Source organism: Pogoniulus pusillus, chromosome 18 (genome assembly GCF_015220805.1).
Source record: "Pogoniulus pusillus isolate bPogPus1 chromosome 18, bPogPus1.pri, whole genome shotgun sequence".
NCBI classification, from domain to species: Eukaryota; Metazoa; Chordata; class Aves; order Piciformes; family Lybiidae; genus Pogoniulus; species Pogoniulus pusillus.
The window spans coordinates 12,947,135-12,967,903 of NC_087281.1; the positions used below are offsets into that span (position 1 = coordinate 12,947,135).

Below are 20,769 nucleotides of genomic sequence, written 5' to 3' on the forward strand. Positions count from 1 at the left end.
CTGGACATGCTCCAGCATCTCCACATCCCTCTTGTAATGGGGGCTCCAGAACTGGATGCAGTACTCCAGGTGGGGTCTCAGCAGAGCAGAGTAGAGGGGGAGAATCACCTCCCCTTGTCCTGCTGGCCACACTTCTCCTGATGCAGCCCAGGATCTGGTTTGCCCTCTGGGCTGCAAGTGCACACTGTTGGCTCATGTTGAGATGATGCTACCCAGTGGAATTAAGCTACTGGACTTCTCCCTGTAACCACATTCTCAAAGCAAACATTTCTGCCTGTGCACTAGAGAGAAGTCTAGCAACATTTAAAAAATGCTCTGTTCCTTGGGCAAACAATGTGTGTGAAAAGAAACAGTTTGCAATAGGAGGTAATAAAGTGTTATAGCATTTTACATTTCTGGGAGAAACATTATGTTTTTCTTCATTTGTCTCTAATAATACTTGTCATGATCTAAACTCTACTCTTCCAGGAGGAGCTAGAAGTCAGATATGAGAAACATTCCCCCTCTCCCCATCAAAATAAAACACACCCTCAGTGTAAATAATTGAAGGCAGTATTTCTGTCTTGTAGGACTTATTCACATAACAGACTAGTAGCAGCTTGTTTATGTGGGTTTATGCTATTGCCAGAAAGCCTTGATAAACACACAAAAATGTACTGGAGGGTTGTGTAAACCTACTTTTATTCTTCCTGGTTATACACATTTATAGACTTCAATTTTCTAACCAATGAACTGCTCATAGAAAAGTGAGACCCCAGAGAAAATGTGAAGTGGTTTTGTTCACCATGAAGGCTGCATAATTCTCCATTCTTTCTATGAAAAAATAATCACAGAAATATCCTAGGAAGGATTTGTATCTGGAGTATACCTGCTCTTTAGGCTTGAAGTTGAATATGATTTCCAGAGAAATTAGAATCATAGAATCAGCCAGGTTGGAAGAGACCTCCAAGATCATCCAGTCCAACCTAGCACCCAGCCCTAGACAATCAACTAGACCATGGCACTAAGGGAGGCTGTAGCCAGGTGGGGGTTGGTCTTTTCTGCCAGGCAACCAGCAACAGAACAAGGGGACACAGTCTCAAGTTGTGCTGCGGGAGGTCTAGGCTGGATGTTAGGAGGAAGTTGTTGGCAGAGAGAGTGATTGGCATTGGAATGAGCTGCCCAGGGAGGTGGTGGAGTCACCATCCTTGGAGATGTTCAAGAAAAGCCTGGCTGAGGCTCTTAGTGCCATGGTCTAGTTGATTGGACAGGGCTGGGTGCTCTGTTGGACTGGCTGATCTTGGAGATCTCTTCCAACCTGGTTGATTCTATGATTCTATGATTTATAAAATTAAAATGGGTGCATATAGTGTGGGTATGAAGGGAGCTGAATTTTTCCTGTCTCAACAGAACCTTTAAGTAATTTTTAATGATGGTATTTCAGTAAACAACATGCTGGTAGTGTTTCATTCCTGAAATATACCTACTCCCTTCCCAAGAGAGCTTTGCATAGTTTGTGGGTGAACCAACTCATTTCCTAGGCTTTGGGGAAGGGAGAGGTGCGATGTAGATGGACTTGTGCCATAGAGGCAGGAACCAGAAGTTGCAGCAGGGTTTCATTTATCCTAGTTCATAAAATGGCTGCTTTATTTACTTCTGTAAATTTTAAAGGAACCTGGCACCTTGAACCAGGCACCTCTTTAAAACCATTTATCTCAACTAAGTGATAGTCAGTTCTAATGCAAATATAAATAAGAATATCAATCTGTATCTCAATTACAATGCAAGCAGTGAAAAAAATCCAGTTCATAAGCAAGGTATATTAATAATTACACAGAAAGGTTAATATGAGAAAGCAAACCCAAACAAAGTAAGGGTACCATTGAACGAGGCCACCCAGCTGCCCAAAATCTAAAGTACACAGCTCATGCTTTGAATAAAAACACATCCTCATTTATGATAATATTTCATCTAAAATATATTGGCCTGCTGGGTTGCTGTGGCTTCTCCATAGATCCATTAAAGTGCAGTAGTCTTTTTCCTCTTAACATCTACATCTTACTGAATCAGAAAAAAACTCTCTTCTTTTATGGCTCGGTTGACTTTGGAGAACATTCAACATCAAATTTTTAACCTCACCACAACAGGGCTTCTCCTTGTAGAATCTGGGCCTGGAACATGCAGTGCATAAAGCATGATAAAGCTGTAGAGATTATAGAAATTATTACTCTCAGCCCTCCTAAGAAGCTACTGTACCAAACTTGCAGCACTGGGCTGAGGATGCTGTTTACCTCTAAAGTCAACTGCAGTTCCCTAGAGGCCTATCTTCTGCAAATGCTAGTTAGACAACAGTAGCATGTAGCACTGACCCCTTGCTAGTGCACAGCAGAGGCTTGCAGAAGCAGACTGCCTGTTGCTACATTCTCATGAAGGCTGCCTGGTGCTGGTTGAGCAGCTATTGGAAGATGCAGTTCAAAACTCAGGAAGGCAAGATCTGCCTCCTTGGCTTTGAGGCAATAGTCAAATCACCCCAGTGCGAGTGTCTGCCTTCTCTAACAGTGTGATCTGGAGCCACTACTTCTCTGCTGATGCCAGGTCAACCAACCAGTTTGATATTCCTGGTGGATGGACAGAGACAGAGATGTTACAGGGCAGGCCAGCATGTGGAGCTCAGAATGAAGTCAGTACTGATTACTTAGTTCCTGCAGCCCTGGTTACACAGGTGGCTGCTTTTCTTAAATGTCTACAAGCATGGTGTGGTTAAGTGTTCTGTTTTTCAGATGCCCTTACTTTATTTTCAGAGGAAATGTTTTAATTTGGTACAGCCCTTTCATCCCATCCCTGGAGGTGCTTAAGGCCAAGCTGCATGAGGCTCTGCCCAGCCTGCTCTAGGGTAGGGTGTCCCTGCCTATGGCAGGGGGTTAGAACTAGATGATCTTTGAGGTCTCTTCCAACCTAAATCATTCTATGACTCTATGATTCTGTTCTAAAGAACAGGAGCTACCTTCACATAAACTGGACAATTCCACTTCTGTAAGAGCAGTGATTTCAAGAATCTTTAAATCTGTGTCTTTTCTTCCAAAGTGTGAAGGTGTAGAGATTTCAGTCGCTTCTAGAGCTGAGCTACTGTGCCTATAGACCACCAAGGCTGGCAGACCACTTCTTCAGCACTTTCAGTACTACTTCACAGCTTCTGCCTCTTGGACTATGCCCCCACCTGAAAAAGTCTACATGCAGTTGTTTGCATAGCTCAAAACTGAGATAAGTACAAGGAGTTAGAAGAGTGGGGAATTGGAAATGCTCAGATTCACCTCTAAGCTCTCAGCTTTCTTGTCTGATTTTCACTGTGGGTCATCTAAACCTTCTGCTTGTTTCTTTACTTCCTAGGACTGTTGAAAACACATCTGAATTTTTGCATCTAGTCAACAAAGGTCTACAGCTGAGAGTCAGGCACCCAACTCTCGTGCATGCTCATTCCTCTCGCTCTCATCTGGTAGTTACATTAACCATAACCACAGTTGTCTCTGGAGATAACTTCAGTAAGTAAGATGTTACTAAAATCCATCTAGAGCCAATTGTTTATTGAAAAGCAGTGTGTGGAGTGAAATTTTCATATATTCTTTTCCATCTTTTCACAATGATTAATGCACTCTTTCAGTTCTTTTCCACTGTTAACTTCTACTTACCTTCTTGAATAGCAGACCAGTTTGATGTTTGAGTGCTACTGAAACTTCCACTTCCATAAAAGCTTTTCACTTTTCTTTACAGGTCTTGACTTAGAGAGTTCCTCAAGCTTTACAGTATGAAACATCTCATAAAATAAGTCTGAAACAACTCATAAAATAAATTTTATCTGTGAGATAAGGTATAAGATAGATAAGATATCAATAAGATACTCAAATAAAGTAGTTAATCACTTTGTATGACATATATTCATGCTGTTTGTAGTAAAGCTAACCATGCATTTTAAGGATCTTTACAGGTCTTGACTTAGAGAGTTCTTCAAGTTTTATAGTATGAAACAACTCATAAAATACATTTTATCTGTAGGCTGTAAGATAAGGTGTAATCACAGAATCACAGAGCAGTTTGGGTTGGAAGGGACCTTAAAGATCATGTAGTTCCAGCGCCCCTGCCATAGGCAGAGACACCTGCTACTAGACTAGATTACTCGAGGCCTCATCCAGCCTGGCTTTGAATATTTCCAGGGCTGCCTCCACAACCTGTTCCAGTGCCTCACCACCCTCACGCTGAGGAATTTCTTCCTGATGTATAACCTAACTTCTTCAAGTTTGATGTCATTACCCCTTATCCTGTCACCACATGACCTTGGAAAAAGTCCCTCTCCAGTTATCCTGTAGGCACCCTTCAAATGCTGGAGCCTTTTCTTCTCCAGGCTGAACAACCCCAACTCTCCTGTCTTCACAGGAGAGATGCTCCAGCGTTCTGATCATCTTCATGGCTCTCTGCATTCTGTAAGGTTAATAGATAGCATACAGGAAAGCATAATCAAAGTTGTCTCACCAGGGATGGGGCCTCAACCACCTCCCTGGGCAACCCAGTCCAGGCTCTCACCATTCTCATGATGAACAACTTCCTCCTCACATCCTACCCATCTCCAGCTTTGCTCCATTCCCCCTAGTCCTGTCACTCCCTGATGTCCTGAAAATTCCTTCCTCAGCTTTTCTGTAGGCTCCCTTCAGATACTGAAAGGCCACAAGAAGGTCACCTGGAACCCTCCTCTTCTCCAGACTGAACAGCCCCAACTCTTGCAGTCTGTTCTCATAGCAGAGCTGCTCCAGCCCTCTGAGCATCCTTGTGGGCCTTCTCTGGACACCTTCCAGCACATCCACATCCTTCTTGTAATAGGAGCTCCAGAACTGGACACAGTACTCTAGATGGGGTCTCACCAGAGCGGAGTAGAGCTCAGTGGGCTGCAAGAATAAGCGATACCAATTCCTTTCGGCCAGTCAGTTACTGACACACTGCTTGATCTACTCTCTTCTGTGGAAGATAAACAAGGTGTGATGGAGAAAGGACCAACCACTGGGAGACACAAATGCACCTGTACACAACTCCTGGGTCCAATAAGATGCTCAAATGAAGTAGTCAGTCACTTTGTATGACACATCATATTCATGCTGTTTGTGGTAAAGCTAACCATGCATTTTAAGGATCATCATATGTTTTTAGATGAGAAATTGCTTTTTACCACTGATTTGCAAAAGAGGACCATGACATTTAGAGTCTCTTGAACCATTCCTAACAGGCACTGTAGGAACAGACAACATGGTTGTCTTATTTACTATGGCAAAACTTGTATTTCTTCTTTTCATTACCACAGCAAGACTTAGCAGTTTATTGCTCTAGGAGTAACTTTGAGGTTTAGGCATCAACTTTGTTTTCTTTTGCTCACATTGTAATTAGCCTTTCTGCTTCCAGTGCTGTGAGCCACCTCCTTCCTATTCTGCAGCAACAGTATGGGTTTAGAAAGTGGGAAATATTTCACATTTTTTCCCCTTAGATTGCTATCAGAAATTAAACCCACAACATTAGCGAAACTGAGCAAACAGTGCCCTTGCTTACTTATGGGCCTTGCCAAAAGACATAGTTACTTCACAAGTTGCAGCCCCAGCATTCCAGATGTTAGCTCTAGCCAGCTCCAGCTTCTTGTCAATCACAGTGATGTTACTTTTCAAAACACAGGATTTGCACCCTTAGCACACCAGCCACCCCACATAGTCCAGACTTCCCTTTGCCACTTCCACTTGCAGTCACTCTACTGTGCCATTTTGCTGGCAGCAAAACTCCATAGAAATGGCAAATTTTTGGTGAATGCAGACTGGATGAGGCACTTGATGCCATGGTCTAGTTGACTGGATAGTGCTGGGTGCTAGGTTGGACTGGATGATCTTGGAGGTCTCTTCCAACCTGGTTGATTCTATGATTCTGTGGAGGCTTTCAGCTCGCTCATGTAGATGAAGATGTGGGGCTGTGTTTGTGGAGGGTAGAGCTGCACTGCAAGGGAGACCTTTCTACAGCAGTGTGCCCACACATTCTGCTGTGTTTAAAAGGAGAAAATCTTAGGCAATAAATAAAACATTGTGAACTCTACAATGAGCTTAGTTGACAAGCCAGAACTATTTCAGGTTTCATTAAAGTCTTTTGGGGTTTTGTTTCAGTATTCTCTGTTGTTTGAGTAGGGTAGTTACTTAACTACATATGAGTACACTTGTATTTATACTCTTATGGTCTGAAGTCAACACAGCTGCTCCATCTAGACTGCTATCAGCTAGCAACAGCCTGGCTGGAGAGGAACACAGCTCTGTGATGCACTTTAGTCTGCTCTTTACTCATGTTTTGCAGCTGGGAACTTTGTGTTACTGCAAACTAGACTCTCTTACATCCCCTGACAACTCTTGTCTCTATTATCTGTAGCAGAGTATGCACTGTTTTACTGTTCTGTGTCTTTCAGAGAGAGAGAAAGATGGATGAAAACTAGAATATTGAATTAAAAAACAGAAGGTGCTTTGGGAAAGCCCTTTTTGCATATACTGCTGCTAAGCTAATGTGAAAGCAGCTTTTACCCAAGAATCTGCCTTCCTCTTCCCAGAAGAGAAAGCCAGCTGTTGCTGCTGAGGAAGAAGAAGGCTATGAAGTAGTCTAGTGTAGCTACAAAACTACCAGGAGTAGCTCAGGTAGGCAACCTGAACAACTAGGAGTAACGTTTTGGGGCTAACAGCTCATCGTGTGGAGATACAGCAGTGGGATGTGAGCACCGAGGGCATTCTGGATGGAACAGCAGCAAAGGACAAAATAGAAGAGACAGGATTAGGAACATTTTGAGCCACTGGCAGGTGATGTTTCAAACACCCAAAAATCTCACTTTGGTTGCAGTCCATCTAAAACACAGTAAAATGCCTCTTTGAAGTCTTTACTGGACTCCTGTTTCTCAATTTGTCTTATGAAAGTGTGAACAAGAGAGAATTTAGATACAATACAACCTGCACTAAGTCCTGTTGCCAGCTGCACAATCATCTTGATGAGGAAAACCTGAAATAAGATAGAAAAAATAATTCAGCCTGCCCATGACATTGACTCTGACTTGTACACTGGTTCTGCCAGAACAGCATGAAACAGTAGATGTTTTATGTCCCCTGTTGATGCCCCATTTTCTTCACATCTCTATTTCCAGTGTCAGAGAGAATCTCTCCTTGTTTGTTCTTTCCACTAAGCAGGTATGTCATGGGAAGATGAACAAACCAGCCAGAGACTAAATAAAGAGGTTTCCTGGACCTTTCCACAAAAAATGAGAGACAATACATCCACCTCTTCTTCAAGAGCCTCTTCACCAACACACCTTGAAGCAACTGAGAAAATCAAGCAAGTCAAAACTAGCCTGCAGCTGGTGGACCTGGCTGGTAGTGAGTGTGTTGGTAAGGGAACATGGCTGGGTATGGGCATGAATCTTTTCAGATCTAGGTTCCAATAGCTGCCTTTGCCTCTTTATGTACATGCTACCCTGCTTTTGTGCAGGAGGTGGTTTCAACCCATAAACAAAACTGGAGCTGCTGATCATTCCAGTTTTACACTGGTACAGTTCAACTGAAAACTGACCACATATATTTGAAGTTAAGTCCAGAGCACTGACCCATATCATAGGCATATTATTTGTTCAGACTGCTTTTATTAGACATGTTTTTCTGCTCTGAAAATTAGCATCTCTTTGCACTGAAATGTTTAAAGTGCATAAATTACTTAAATATTACCAAGATCTGTAATAATTGGTATCACTGTGTGTGGATTTTTCTGCCTTACTGTGGAAAAAGTCTTGGAGGAAGTTAATATGGAAAAGATAATATTGTTTTCATTATTTCTTCAAAGCATTTTTCTTCTTCTGCCTCCTCTATGCACACAGTAATTTCAAAAACTTGATTATTTCCTACAGGACAAGCTTTCCTACCAAGAAAAGCCATGCAGCCAAATGTACCATTCCAGAAATAATGTTTTGAAAGCTGAACCAGTATTATGAAAGAGTCTTTCACTTTACTGCCAAGAATTCTTGCTGTTGCTCACTGTTAAACTTTTGTTCTACACAGAAACCTAATATAATACTTTTTTTTTGTCCTGTGAGTGATGGAAACTGTTTGGTAAACAAGAATTGAGCAACAGTGTGTGTGTTCCCTCAGTTCAGTCAGGACAAACATTTACTTGGTTTTAGACTTGGTGGGCCAGATCATGGAATCATAGAATCAATCAGGTTGGAAGAGACCTCCAAGATCATCCAATCCAACCTAGCACCCAGCCCTAGACAAGCAACTAGACCATGGCACTAAGTGCCTCATCCAATCTGTTCTTGAACACCTCCAGGGACAGCAACTCTACCACCTCCCTGAGCAGCCCATTCCAATGGCAAATCACTCTGTGAAGAACTTCCTCCAAACATCCAGCCTATATTCCCCCCAGCACAACTTGAGACTGTGTCCCCTCATTCTGTTGCTGGTTGCCTGGCAGAAGAGACCAATATCCACCTGGCTACAGCCTGCCTTCAGGTAGTTGTAGACAGCAATGAGGTCCCTCCTGAGCCTCTTCTTCTCCAGGCTAAACACTCCCAGCTCCCTCAGCCTCTCCTCACAGGGTTGTGCTCCAAGCCCCTCACCATCTTTGTTGCCCTTCTCTGGACATGTTCCAGTATCTCAACATCTCTCTTGAACTGAGGAGCCCAGAACTAGACACAGTACTCAAGGTGTGGCCTGACCAGTGCTGAGTACAGAGGCAGAATAACCTGCCTTGTCCTACTGGCCACACTGTTCCTGATCCAGGCCAGGATGCCATTGGCTCTCCTGGCCACCTGGGCACACTGCTGGCTTATGTTCAACTGCTATCTACCAGTACCCCCAGGTCCCTTTCTTCCTGGCTGCTCTTCCAGATCTCCCAGTGAAGGCAGAAGAGCTGTGCTTACTTGTGCTGGAGAACCTCTGCTGAGTCTCACCGTTGCCTTTTTCTGCACTGTACCAGGTATGTCTGGAGTGACAGGCGCAGCACTGCGGGAGACGTCGTTTATTAACCGCAGCTTGTCTGCCCTGGCAGATGTGCTTGGAGCGATAGCAGAGCAGCGCACTCACGTCCCCTACCGAAACAGCAAACTGACTCATCTGCTCCAGGACTCCATAGGTGAGGGATTAGTCAGACTTTTGTTTAACAACATAGCCTTCCTACCCCACCTCCACCCCCCAGCATTCCCCTCCTTTGCTGTGTAAAACCAGACAGTAGTCTACTCATCTTTTTTATGTGGGCCTCTATTCAAAGAACCTGGCTTCAGAGCAGTGTGTGTACATAGCAACAATTCTGCACTCCTCCTGAATCTGACTAAACCTTGCTGTTTCCAAGCTTCAGCTTAGAAATACACTTGTAAAAATCATAACACCCCTAATAGTATTCTGTAAAGGTAATAATTATTTTCTAGCTCCTCATCTCTACAGAAATAGATGCAAAGCAAGTGTAATTCCTACTCCAATGTCAGATTTGTGCTCATCCATATCAGTTATGTTTTTCCTCAGCTAGAAAGCATCAGCCCTTATGCTTTTAGTTTCCATTTTAAGGCACTGATTGTGACTCAGGTGGCAGTTCTTGAGAGCTTCTGGAAGGCTACTAATTTGTGCTTGAACTTTGAATTTCATCCAGTGCTGGAGTCCCCACTGTAAAAAGGAGAAGCCAAAGAAGTGAGTTTAGGAGCCACGTTGTATGGGCACTGAGCCTGCTGTATGACTTGGGTGGCACTGCTTAGGTGAAGTGTTGAAAGTGGCAATTTCCCTGATGCTCAATCACTCTTTGTGAACTTTTAAGTTTGTTTGGCTTTATTGCCACACAAGTAAACCCCTAAGCCATAACCCCAGATTTACATATAATTGACAATGCTTAATGAGGTGCCCAGACCCATGACATGCATGCCAGCTGATGAAGCTGTAAGGGGCAAAAATTCTGTAATACAAATTGTGCAACATTTATTCTACTGGAGCAAATACCATATCATTAGATATGGAGTTCCCTTCAAGGAGCTGTCTTCAGCAGCTCTTTTCACAGGCAGTCTTATAGAATCACAGAATCAGTCAGGGTTGGAAGGGACCACAAGGATCATCCAGTTCCAACCCCCCTGCCATGGGCAGGGACACCCTACCCTAGAGCAGGCTGCCCACAGCCTCATCCAGCCTGGCCTTAAACACCTGCAGGGATGGGGCCTCAACCACCTCCCTGGGCAACCCAGTCCAGGCTCTCAGCACTCTCATGCTGAACAACTTCCTCCTTACCTCCAGTCTGAATCTCCCCACCTATAGCTTCACTCCATTCCCCCTAGTCCTGTCACTCCCTCAGAGCCTAAAATGTCCCTCTCCAGCTTTTTTGTAGGCCCTCTTCAGATATTGAAAGGCCACAAGAAGGTCACCTGGGAGCCTCCTCCAGACTGAACAGCCCCAACTCTTTCAGCCTGTCCTCACAGCAGAGCTGCCCCAGCCCCCTGATCATCCTCATGGCCCTTCTCCAGCACATCCACATCCCTCTTGTACTAGGGGCTCCAGAACTGGATGCAGTACTCCAGATGGGGTCTCAGCAGAGCAGAGAAGAGGGGGAGAATCACCTCCCTTGTCCTGCTGGCCACACTTCTCCTGATGCATCTGGTTGGCTCTCCGGGCTGCAAATGCACGCTGCTGGCTCATATTGAGCTTCTCATCCACCAGCACCCCCAAGTCCCTCTCCTCAGGGCTGCTCTCCAGACACTCACTGCTCAGCCTGTATGTGTGCTTGGGATTGCCTCTTCTGCTTCATCAAAGCAATGGCAGCCTAAGCTCATTGTTGTATAGATAATACATTGCCAGTGTATAACGTACTGAAAATGAAGAGGTAATTAAGTGTGTTTTGCCTTTTTTGTTGTTTTTGCTTTTAGGAGGTGATGCTAAACTGTTGGTGATGCTGTGTATCTCTCCTGGCCAGAAGTACTTAACAGAATCAATGCAGTCTCTGGGATTTGGAACCCGTGCTCGGCAAGTTCAGAGAGGACAAGTCAAGAAAAAAAACTTCCCGCTGCCGAGTAAAGCAAAATAAAACCTAAGACTCCTGCAGATTAAAGTATTATTAATGAGTTCCTCAGACTGAAATGTATATTGTTGTCCTAAAGCCATTCTTTTAGATATCCACTGCCAGATAAAATAAACAATCCTCAACATGGCAGTAGTAAGCCACAAACCTGCTGGCAATGTTCTTGCTCCAAAGATAACAGCAAGTATTGACAACAGCTACCAGCCTTGGTGGAGTGGATTTTTAAGGAAAGCTAGTTGAAGACATAGTTTTGGCTATGTTTTTCCTTTGGGTAGGTCAAACTATGTCAACAGAATCTTGATGTAGAGTGAGTTGCTTCTGAAAGGCCAAGGGTGCATTCTGTTTTCTCAGTAGAAAATAGGAGGTCTAAATAGTATTTTAGTTGCTGCTTTGAAGCACTAGAATGATTTCTCCCTGCTTGGATTAAAATATGACAAGTTGTCATGGCTTGCTCTGTTGTCTGGAGTCGTTCTTAAAGCAGTGTCTACAGATAGAAGTGTAAAGAGATTCATCAGCTGTACTGAATGGAGTTCTGTTCTCTGCTTTTAGGTAGGAAATAAAGGCACTAGTGAGATGGCAAACAAGGAGTAAGGCTGTATCTGTTACCCCTCTGGAATGTAGCTTAGGAAGTAAATGAGGGATTATACAAGTTATTGAAGACAGGTTAAATGGTTGGAGCAAATCCCAACGCTGCTGAGCTCACTAAGACTACAGCTTTGCCTGTGTGGGGGTTGGGTTTGGGGTTTTTGGGCTCCATGAGTGCTGAAAGACTCTGAACTACAGATCCCAATGGGAGATAACTTGTACAACTGTTTTAGTAGTAGCCTATTCTATTGGTTAACTACATCACAACCTTGAGGATATCCCTGACATGCTTCTCATCTATCACATGAATAAAACACCAAAAACCCAGCTTGCAGTACAATGCTTGTCATCCTCAGGAGGCTTTCACCCTCTTAACATCAATGTTAGGACAATATCATTCAGGATTTGTGCATAAAGTTATATTGGGAGAAGATACAAAGAAATTTAAGCAATGATAGGGATAAGTAGTGGTTTTGAGATGAGTTGTTGGATTCGTGTAACATCTGATGTGTTTTATGCTCTGTATTGTTGCTCAGCAGAGGCCTCAAGATCTACTCTAAATTTTCACCTGAGAAACCATTCTGCCTTTAGACTGTGGGAGAGGTCATTGGTAGGTCAGTGCAAGAAGGCTTAAATTGCAGTAGCCTGCCCAAAAAGCTGGAGTTTATAGTACTCCAAGTCACTTAACCTTCACAAGCGTAAATATTTACCCAGGGATCATATAGCATACTATTATTGGAATTTCACCCTTCAATGTATAACAGCTGCTGCGTTGCATGTGATGCTTTGCTGCTTGGAACATGAGCATCACAACCAGAAAGCTGTAGTAACAACATTGTGAGGGTAAAAACGTTTTGACTTTACCTGACTTCAAGAGAGACAGACGGGTAGGAAAAGAATCTGGGCACAGGACTTCATGAAAAGGAACGGTCAACAAAGCAATCTCAGGTGAGAATGTGTTATGAGGAATGTGAGGAATGTTAGCTTCCAAAACAAAAAGGCAGTAGTAAACAGCTTCAAGCTCACCTTAGTCTCCTGACAACTAGGCTACTAAAGCAGCCCAGATAATAGCTCTAACAGGTGTTAAGTGACAATGTAGGGCTTGCTGATTCTGCCAGTAAGTGCCTCAAATATTTTTAAGGATTTGTCATTTCCTAAGTGTTACATGGATACATAACTTGTCACAAACTGCACTTGCTCTTCTTGAGCTGCTCTTCAAAACATGGCACTGATTTACAATCTACGTGGTAGGGGAGAAGCAGCAAAACTTAGTGTTAAAGCTGAAAAGTAAATGCCTCAGATAACCAGCAAATAGCAAAAGTTTAAGTTTCCACATTAACTCTGCCAACTTGTGCATATGTGTCATTCCCTGCTTCTGTTTGCCTTGTTAATGTAGCATGTCTCTCACTGCTTGATTTGCATAATGAAGGGTACAAGCTATGCAGGGCAGCAAATTTAACATTTCCCTCTAAGAACTTTCAGGTTTGGAATTTTCTGGGTAATAAAGACACCAGTGCCTAATCCCAGTTTGGAGTTTCCTAGGTTATAGAGACACCAGTGCCTAATCCCAGTTTGGAGTTTCCTGGGTTATAGAGACACTAGTGCCTAATCCCAGTTTGGAGTTTCCTGGGTAATAGAGACACCAGTGCCTAATCCCAGTTTGGAGTTTCCTGGGTTATAGAGACACCAGTGCCTAATCCCAGTGGCAGATATGATGCACTGAAGGAAAGAAGTGTAATAGTCGTAAGGGTGAAATGTCTTTACTCCAGCATCTAAGGTGAATTCTCTTCTGCCCAAAGATTCACTTGGATGTGCCAAAGGAGAGGCAAGGACCTTCAGGCAAGTAACTGATGTCCTAAAGAGCAAGAAAAACAGCCTGTAGAATCAATCATAGAGTCATAGAATCAACCAGGTTGGAAGAGACCTCTAAGATCATCCAGTCCAACCTAGCACCCAGCCCTAGCCAGTCAACTAGACCATGGCACTAAGTGCCTCAGCCAGGCTTTTCTTCAACACCTCCAGGGACAGCGACTCCACCACCTCCCTGGGCAGCCCATTCCAATGCCAGTCACTCTCTCTGCCAACAACTTCCTCCTAACATCCAGACTATACCTCCCCAGACACAACTTGAGGCTGTGGCCCCTTGTGCAAGGCTTTACACTTCTCTGCTGCCATTTTTTTTTTTTAGTTTTCAGATAATTTATGCTTTCAAATAACTACTGTGTTAGAAAAGGTGGTGTGATGGTCACAGAGCTGATGTTTGTTGACTAAAACCTATCCCAACCAACAGGTCCTCCCTTATTGTCTTGACTCTCTAAAGCTGAAACACAAGTACCAGCAGTGCAAGGCAGAAAGAACAAAAGAATGTATTTGAAAGAAGGGGAGTGGAGGGGACAGTTGGAAATAAAAACAAAGATAGGTGAAAGTGTTCTAAAAAATGTTGACAGGAGGTCATAAGCACCAGAAAAGAAGTGGCTGTTTTCAATAGTGCCCACATAGTATATTTGTTAATATAGCTTTGCTTTCTGGCAAGGGCACAAGCAAAGGGGATTAGCCCAACATAAAGCAGGAGAAAAAGTGAAGTCCATGAGTGCATAACCCACAGCTCAGCCAGTCCTTGATGCACTGCAGTAAGAGCAGTCTCTAGGTCACTGGGTCACTGTTTCAGAGGCAGTGCTACTCAGTATTGGGAGGTCCTCTCTGCTACCCATGATCATTATGTTGTCCTGTCACTGTTGGGCTTCTGTTCTTCATCCTTGGGGCCCCATTTTCTACTCACATACCCTACTAACACATCCTCTAACCCATGGGCCAAGTACTCTCCCAGAAAGCAGTATCTTTTGATCCAGCTCAAAGACAAAGAATGTGAGCTTGTGTATGTTCCTGAATAAGTAAATACTCTGGCTTCAGCCAAATCTCCAGCAGAACTGGAGATGGAACAGGGAAAACAGAGAACTCTGCCAGAGCAGTCCCCAAGTCCTAATAGCAGCAAGTGCTGATCTGGGGTGAAATACACAGATACGTGTTGACAGTTAGCAGGAGGCCTAGACAAAGTTAGGAGGAGAGATGTAGATAGATCTAGAACCAGACAATAGCCTTCAAGGTACAAGTCTAATTTGTCTTAAAAGTATAGCTTGCTGTCTATGTTTTTCTGTGGATTTATCATTTCAGCTGGAATTTATCAACTCCAGTACTTGGTTTTCCTGGCAGTAAAGAGAAAGTCATTAACATTCAGTCTAGCAAGAGAGTCTAGGCTTAGAGCCCCAGCTCAATTTGCCACTGCCAGGGAAAGTGAATGCTCAAGGACCTGATTTTGAAGGACACACAACTGCTGTCAAGGATTTGCATTTGTATTTTTCACCTTTGATCCCTACCACAGCTACTTAAGTCTGCCATCGAGCTCAGCAGCACTGCTCCAAGGTACCTTCCTTCAGCTTGTGAAGCTGTGCCCAGCTCACTTGCAGCAGCCAGTTTGCCACACAGGGGAAGGCAGAGCAGAGAGGGTGGCACAGCTGCTGTTCCCCATCCCTGTGAGCGCCTGTGGCCCACTCTTAAACAAAACTTTGACCTATGCTGACGCTTGAAAATTACACATTTCCACATGTGGCTTCATGCCTTGGCAGCAGCCACACCACAAAGAGAAGTTGCTCTTGTTTCAGCCATGTTAGGGAACCATAATTAGCATTGGAAGGGTCACAAAAATGTTTAATTCGTTATTAAATTGCAATTCCATTTTATGAAGCACTTTTCCAAACCTCTGCAGAACGCAAGGCAGAGGCAGAATGAAGTGGTTATAGGGAAAAGCTTTCAGCTCCTATTGTGGAGAAGTGGTTGCAACTTGATGGACTTGCAAAACCTTTCCAACTAGAGGAATAGGCAGCAGTGTCTGCTCCCGGGCAAGCAGACAGGCCCACAGTGCAAGACTGCCAAAGGTACTGCACAGAATCACAGAATCAGTCAGGGTTGGAAGGGACCACAAGGATCATCTAACTCCAACCCCCCTGCCATGGGCAGGGACATCCTACCCTAGAGCAGGCTGCCCACAGCCTCAGCCAGCCTGGCCTTAAACACCTCCAGGCATGGGGCCTCAACCACCTCCCTGGGCAACCTATTCCAGGCTCTCACCACTCTCATGCTCAACAACTTCCTCCTTACCTCCAGCCTGAATCTCCCCACCTACAGCTTTGCTCCATTCCCCCTAGTCCTGTCACTGCCTGAGAGCCTGAAATGTCCCTCTCCAGCTTTTCTGTAAGCCCCCTTCAGACACTGGAAGGCCACAAAAAGGTCACCTGGGAGCCTCCTCCAGACTCAACAGCCCCAACTCTTTCAGTCTGTGATCACAGCAGAGCTGCTCCAGCCCTCGGAGCATCCTTGTGGCCCTTCTCTGGACACACTCCAGCCTCTCCACATCCCTCTTGTAATAGTGGCTCCAGAACTGGATGTCTGGAGTACATTGAAGGCTATTGTCTGGTTCTAGATCTATCTACACCTCTCCTCCTAACTCCAAGTGGGGTCCCAGCAGAGCACAGTAGAGGGGGAGAATCACCTCCCTCGCCCTGCTGGCCACACTTCTGATTCAGCCCAGGCTCTGGTTGGCCCTCTGGCCAACTGCAGCCTTGTGCAAAACCAACAGCATCTAAGCAATGACATTAACCATAGCCCCAGCCAGTCAAAAATGCAAGCCACACATCATACAAAGAAGGTCAAAGGGTGATCTAATTGAAGGGCACAAACAAGGGGAAATGCTGTCTGCAGTGCTTTTTTCTAACATCCATTTTAATCAAAGAGACAAAGACTTTATCCTGCAATGCCTTTGTCCCTCTGAAATTTGATTTTATAAAGGGAGACCAAAAAAAAGTCCAAGATAAAATTTAAGCCATCCTGAATTCATGCCAGCATCTCCAGGGAGACAGCTGTGTTTGGTTTCATTTGTTTGAATTCATCTTTAATAAGCAGCAAGACGCCTCCTGTCTTGGCTAAGGTTGGCAAAGCCTCCAAACAACCAATGTCCCAAAGCTGCATCGACATTCTCTCCAGTGACACTTAGAAATGAGCACATCACAGCATGCCCCTGGGGCAGGGAGAGCCAGAGAAGCTATGGGATGGGGCACTGCAGTGCTCAGAAGGTTTCAGCTCACACCCAGCAAAAGGCCTGCACCAGGGACAGGGACTGTGGCTGCGAAGGCAGGTGGGTGCCTTTAAACTGGGGTCAGAGTGGCTGAGAGCAGCCAGACAGAGAGGGATCTGGGGGTGCTGATTGATACCCACCTGAACATGAGCCAGCAGTGTGCCCAGGTGGCCAAGAGAGCCAGTGGCATCCTGGCCTGCATCAGGAATGGTGTGGCCAGCAGGAGCAGGGAGGTCATTCTGCCCCTGTACTCTGCACTGGTTAGACCACACCTTGAGTGCTGTGTTCAGTTCTGGGCCCCCCAGTTTAGGAGGGACATTGAGATGCTTGAGCGTGTCCAGAGAAGGGCGACGAGGCTGCGGAGAGGCCTTGAGCACAGCCCTACGAGGAGAGGCTGAGGGAGCTGGGATTGGTTAGCCTGGAGAAGAGGAGGCTCAGGGGTAACCTTATTGCTGTCTACAACTACCTGAGGGGTGGTTGTGGCCAGGAGGAGGTTGCTCTCTTCTCTCAGGTGGCCAGCACCAGAACGAGAGGACACAGCCTCAGGCTGTGCCAGGGGAGATTTAGGCTGGAGGTGAGGAGAAAGTTCTTCACTGAGAGAGTCATTGGACACTGGAATGGGCTGCCCGGGGAGGTGGTGGAGTCGCCGTCCCTGGGGCTGTTCAAGGCAGGATTGGACGTGGCACTTGGTGCCATGGTCTGGCCTTGAGCTCTGTGGTAAAGGGTTGGACTTGATGATCTGTGAGGTCTCTTCCAGCCCTGATAATACTTTATACTGTGCCATTCCTTTTGGGTCTAATCTATGGCCTCCCTGACAACACTGGCATGTGGCAGGGACTGCATGGGGCTGCACAGAGAGCTGCTTGCTAATGCATGGTTGTGCTCTAAAGCACATCCTTTGATGCCAGAGCACTTTGTAGTGATGATTCAAGAGACATGTTGAGGTGCTTGGAACGTGTCCAGAGAAGGGCAATGAAGCTGGCGAGGGGCCTGGAACACAGCCCTGTGAGGAGAGGCTGAGGGAGCTGGGGGTGTGCAGCTCTAACCCCAGTGCTTAGCTTTAACCTGCTCTAACCCCAGTGCTTAGCTATGTGTGCCAGGGGAGAGGACAGGGGCATTGCCAGTGTCTCTGGTCCTGCAGACTCAGAGAGCGCCAGATCCACTTCAATAGACACTACAGACTAAGGCCAGGCCAGCTTCCAAAGATTCCCCCACAGCCACAGCCAGCAATTTACCCCTAAATATAGGAGTGCAGCCCACAAGTCAGACAAGAAAGACTTCAGTACTGCTGCCAGGAACAACACTGAACTGCATCACAGACCCTAGCAGTAAGTGTGGATGCCTCAGAAGAGGGCAAAAAGCCTCCTCACTCTCATTTCCTGAAGCTACACATCAAGGAGAGAAAAGTACCTGGCTTGCTACAATACAGGTTACTGCTCAGCAGTCTCTAGCCCAATAGCTGAAGCTCTTTTGAATCCACTCTGAAGCCCCCTGGGTAGAGGGCAAGCCACATTTCAGCCCTTCATTTTCTGCATGGGGAACATTGTGACAAGAGTGACCGATTTCTACAGCAATCATCACATGGGTCAGGCTACTTGTCAGCTGGTTGTAACAATGAGGTTCAGCACCTACTGTGCTTCAAGCAGACTGCTTTGGGTTTGTTTTGGTTGGTTGGTTTGTTTTTTCTTGTACACCAAATGTTCTGCTATCATTAAGACATCATTCCATATGGTGGCTTGAGACTTAATGCTTCTAGCACATGCCACATCCAATTATCTTACTGCCTATGGAGAACAGCAGCAACCAGAGGAAGAAAATTAAAGATTGGTATAAATATATTTATGAGCTTTTAAATTGAAAAAAAAAAAAAACAAAAAAAAAGTGAGTCTGCTATTCCCAGGAATAAAAATAAAGCAGGAATTTAAACTACCACAGCTATGTTCTTCCACAATCCATATTCAGCTGCCCTTGCAGTCTACCAGAAAGGGTAAATAGGACTTTTGCTCATTACTTCTCTATGGTAGAGCAACAGACTTCCAATGCAAGGGCTGCTGTCCAGAGCTTACTCTAACAAGTACAATCTCCTCTTTGCAGAGCCAAATTCAGGGTTCAAATTCAGGGTATACCTGGCTCACCAGCATCATGAAGACACACCATGGCCGTTGTCTGGCATGAAGCCCCTAAAATCAAGTTGCAGAGATGCAATGCATGCCTGCAAAGGAAGGATGAGAACTACTTTGACCTTATAACATATTGTTGGGATATGAGAAGTTAAATCAAACAAAGTCACCCCTGTTCATTTCTTCATCCCATTGCCTCCTTCAGCCCTACTGACCAATGGCATCTTGCCAGTACCAGATTCACCTTTACTTCTGTCTCTCCACAGGACAAAAGCCAGAGTCAGTGTAGCTGTCAGGGCTGTTACAGCGACTGCCATGCTGGGAAGGTGCTGTGCAAGAGACATACCTGCACTGTCTTCCCAGTTGCTGTGCCAGCTGCCTCAGCTGACAAGGACAAAGAATGGCCCAACTGTGGACAGACAGGAGCTGACCACTAATATTCAGCCATCTGAGGGGGGTCGTGGCAGTGGGCAAGTGACTGCAACTGCATGCAGACATCACTAAAAATTCAGCAAGCTTGATTTCCTGGGTGCAGCTGGAGGAAATACTTGGTGATGCTGCACTAATGCCTGCAAAGCTTCGGCAGAACAGATGCTCACCTCGAGAGGAGACAGCTCGGTGGCAAAAGGAAAAACTCCTTCACTGAGTGAACCCAAGGTTAACCTACACTTGTCCTGTCTCCAGTTCTGGCATCACTATGAGGGAACCTGCAGGCACAGAGCAGGCACAGCTGAGTTGCCTCAGTCACAGTCCCTTAGGTTACCAACTGCCTGTGCCTCTGGTACTTCCCATTCCGAGGGTATATTGCATTGAATGGGCTTGTCTTCCATAAACCAACTCGCTGGAGGGCTCTTTTGAATTGGTATCAACATCTCACACCTCGAGTATCCGGTGACAGAGACTGCTAGAGGCAGCAGCAGCTTTGTCCCAAGCGTTAGTTTGGGCAAACTGGGCATGCTGCCTTTGGGACCGAAGGGTGCAGCATCCGTGCCGTGGGACCGTGTAACACACTTTCTGTACGGGATTCACTGAGTGCCTGATGGCCACAGGCAGCCTTAGAGTCTGCTCACTCAACTAGAGACTTCGCCGTGGTTCGGCTTGCGCAGACCATCCGAACTCCTCCCATTTCATAGCCTGGCCAGCTGCATCCGGGCCCCGGGGGAAACGGGCAGTTCAATTTCCAGCAATGTGAAGCTAACCGAAGGACTTTTCCTGCCCGTGTGGTCGTGGCTCCCAGCAGCATCTGGGGCCTCCCAGCAGCGCAGAGCTGCGTGAGGTGGCTGGCCCCAGCCGGCGCTCGCAGCGAGAAGGGGCAGCCTGGAGCATCCTGCTGCAGCAGCTCGCCGCGCCTATGGCAGTGTCCGCGCCGCGCTCCTCTGGCGCCGCCTCGCGGCCCAGCCCGGCACTGCAGCCACGCAGCGCAGCCCGCGGCGCAGGTCGGGGGCGCGGCGGCGCTCAGGACCTTTCGTGCCCGTCGTGGGTCTCCCAGCGCTGCTTCGGAGCGGCGCGCCCGGCCCCTGGTTCCGGGCCTTTAAACGGTGCCTGCTAGGAGGGGGTTTAGACCACGGGGCAGGCCAGGACTAGGCTTCCTCTGGGACACTGCCGCCGCAGCCAGGCTTCCCTGGAATCGGCAGCATGGGCGTATTTTCTTGCCGCAGCAAACCTCTGCCGCCGAGCGCCTAGGAGCAGCCGCGAGAGGACACCCCACACCTACAGGGGAAGCATCATTGCTCAGCTAAGCTACAGCTGGAAGCCTGCCCACTGCTGTGAAACTTCACCATCAGTTCTTGCTCAACAAGCGTTCAGCATCACAGCTTTCAGTGTCTCAGCCAGCTTTCACCACAAGAGCTGCACACTGTGCTCCTT

General features: G+C 46.1%; 1 protein-coding gene across 1 annotated transcript in view; it reads left to right on the plus strand.

The window, feature by feature from the left end:
* KIF25 (kinesin family member 25) overlaps nt 1–11,482 on the plus strand; it is a 37,912-nt gene extending 26,430 nt beyond the window's left edge. The window contains exons 12-15 of the mRNA XM_064158210.1: nt 3,367–3,518; nt 7,218–7,415; nt 8,998–9,153; nt 10,919–11,482. Of these exons, the coding sequence (XP_064014280.1) occupies nt 3,367–3,518; nt 7,218–7,415; nt 8,998–9,153; nt 10,919–11,076 (664 nt within the window). The 3' untranslated portion in view covers nt 11,077–11,482. The remainder of the gene's footprint in view (nt 1–3,366; nt 3,519–7,217; nt 7,416–8,997; nt 9,154–10,918) is intronic.
* The last annotated feature ends 9,287 nt before the right edge of the window (nt 11,483–20,769 follow it).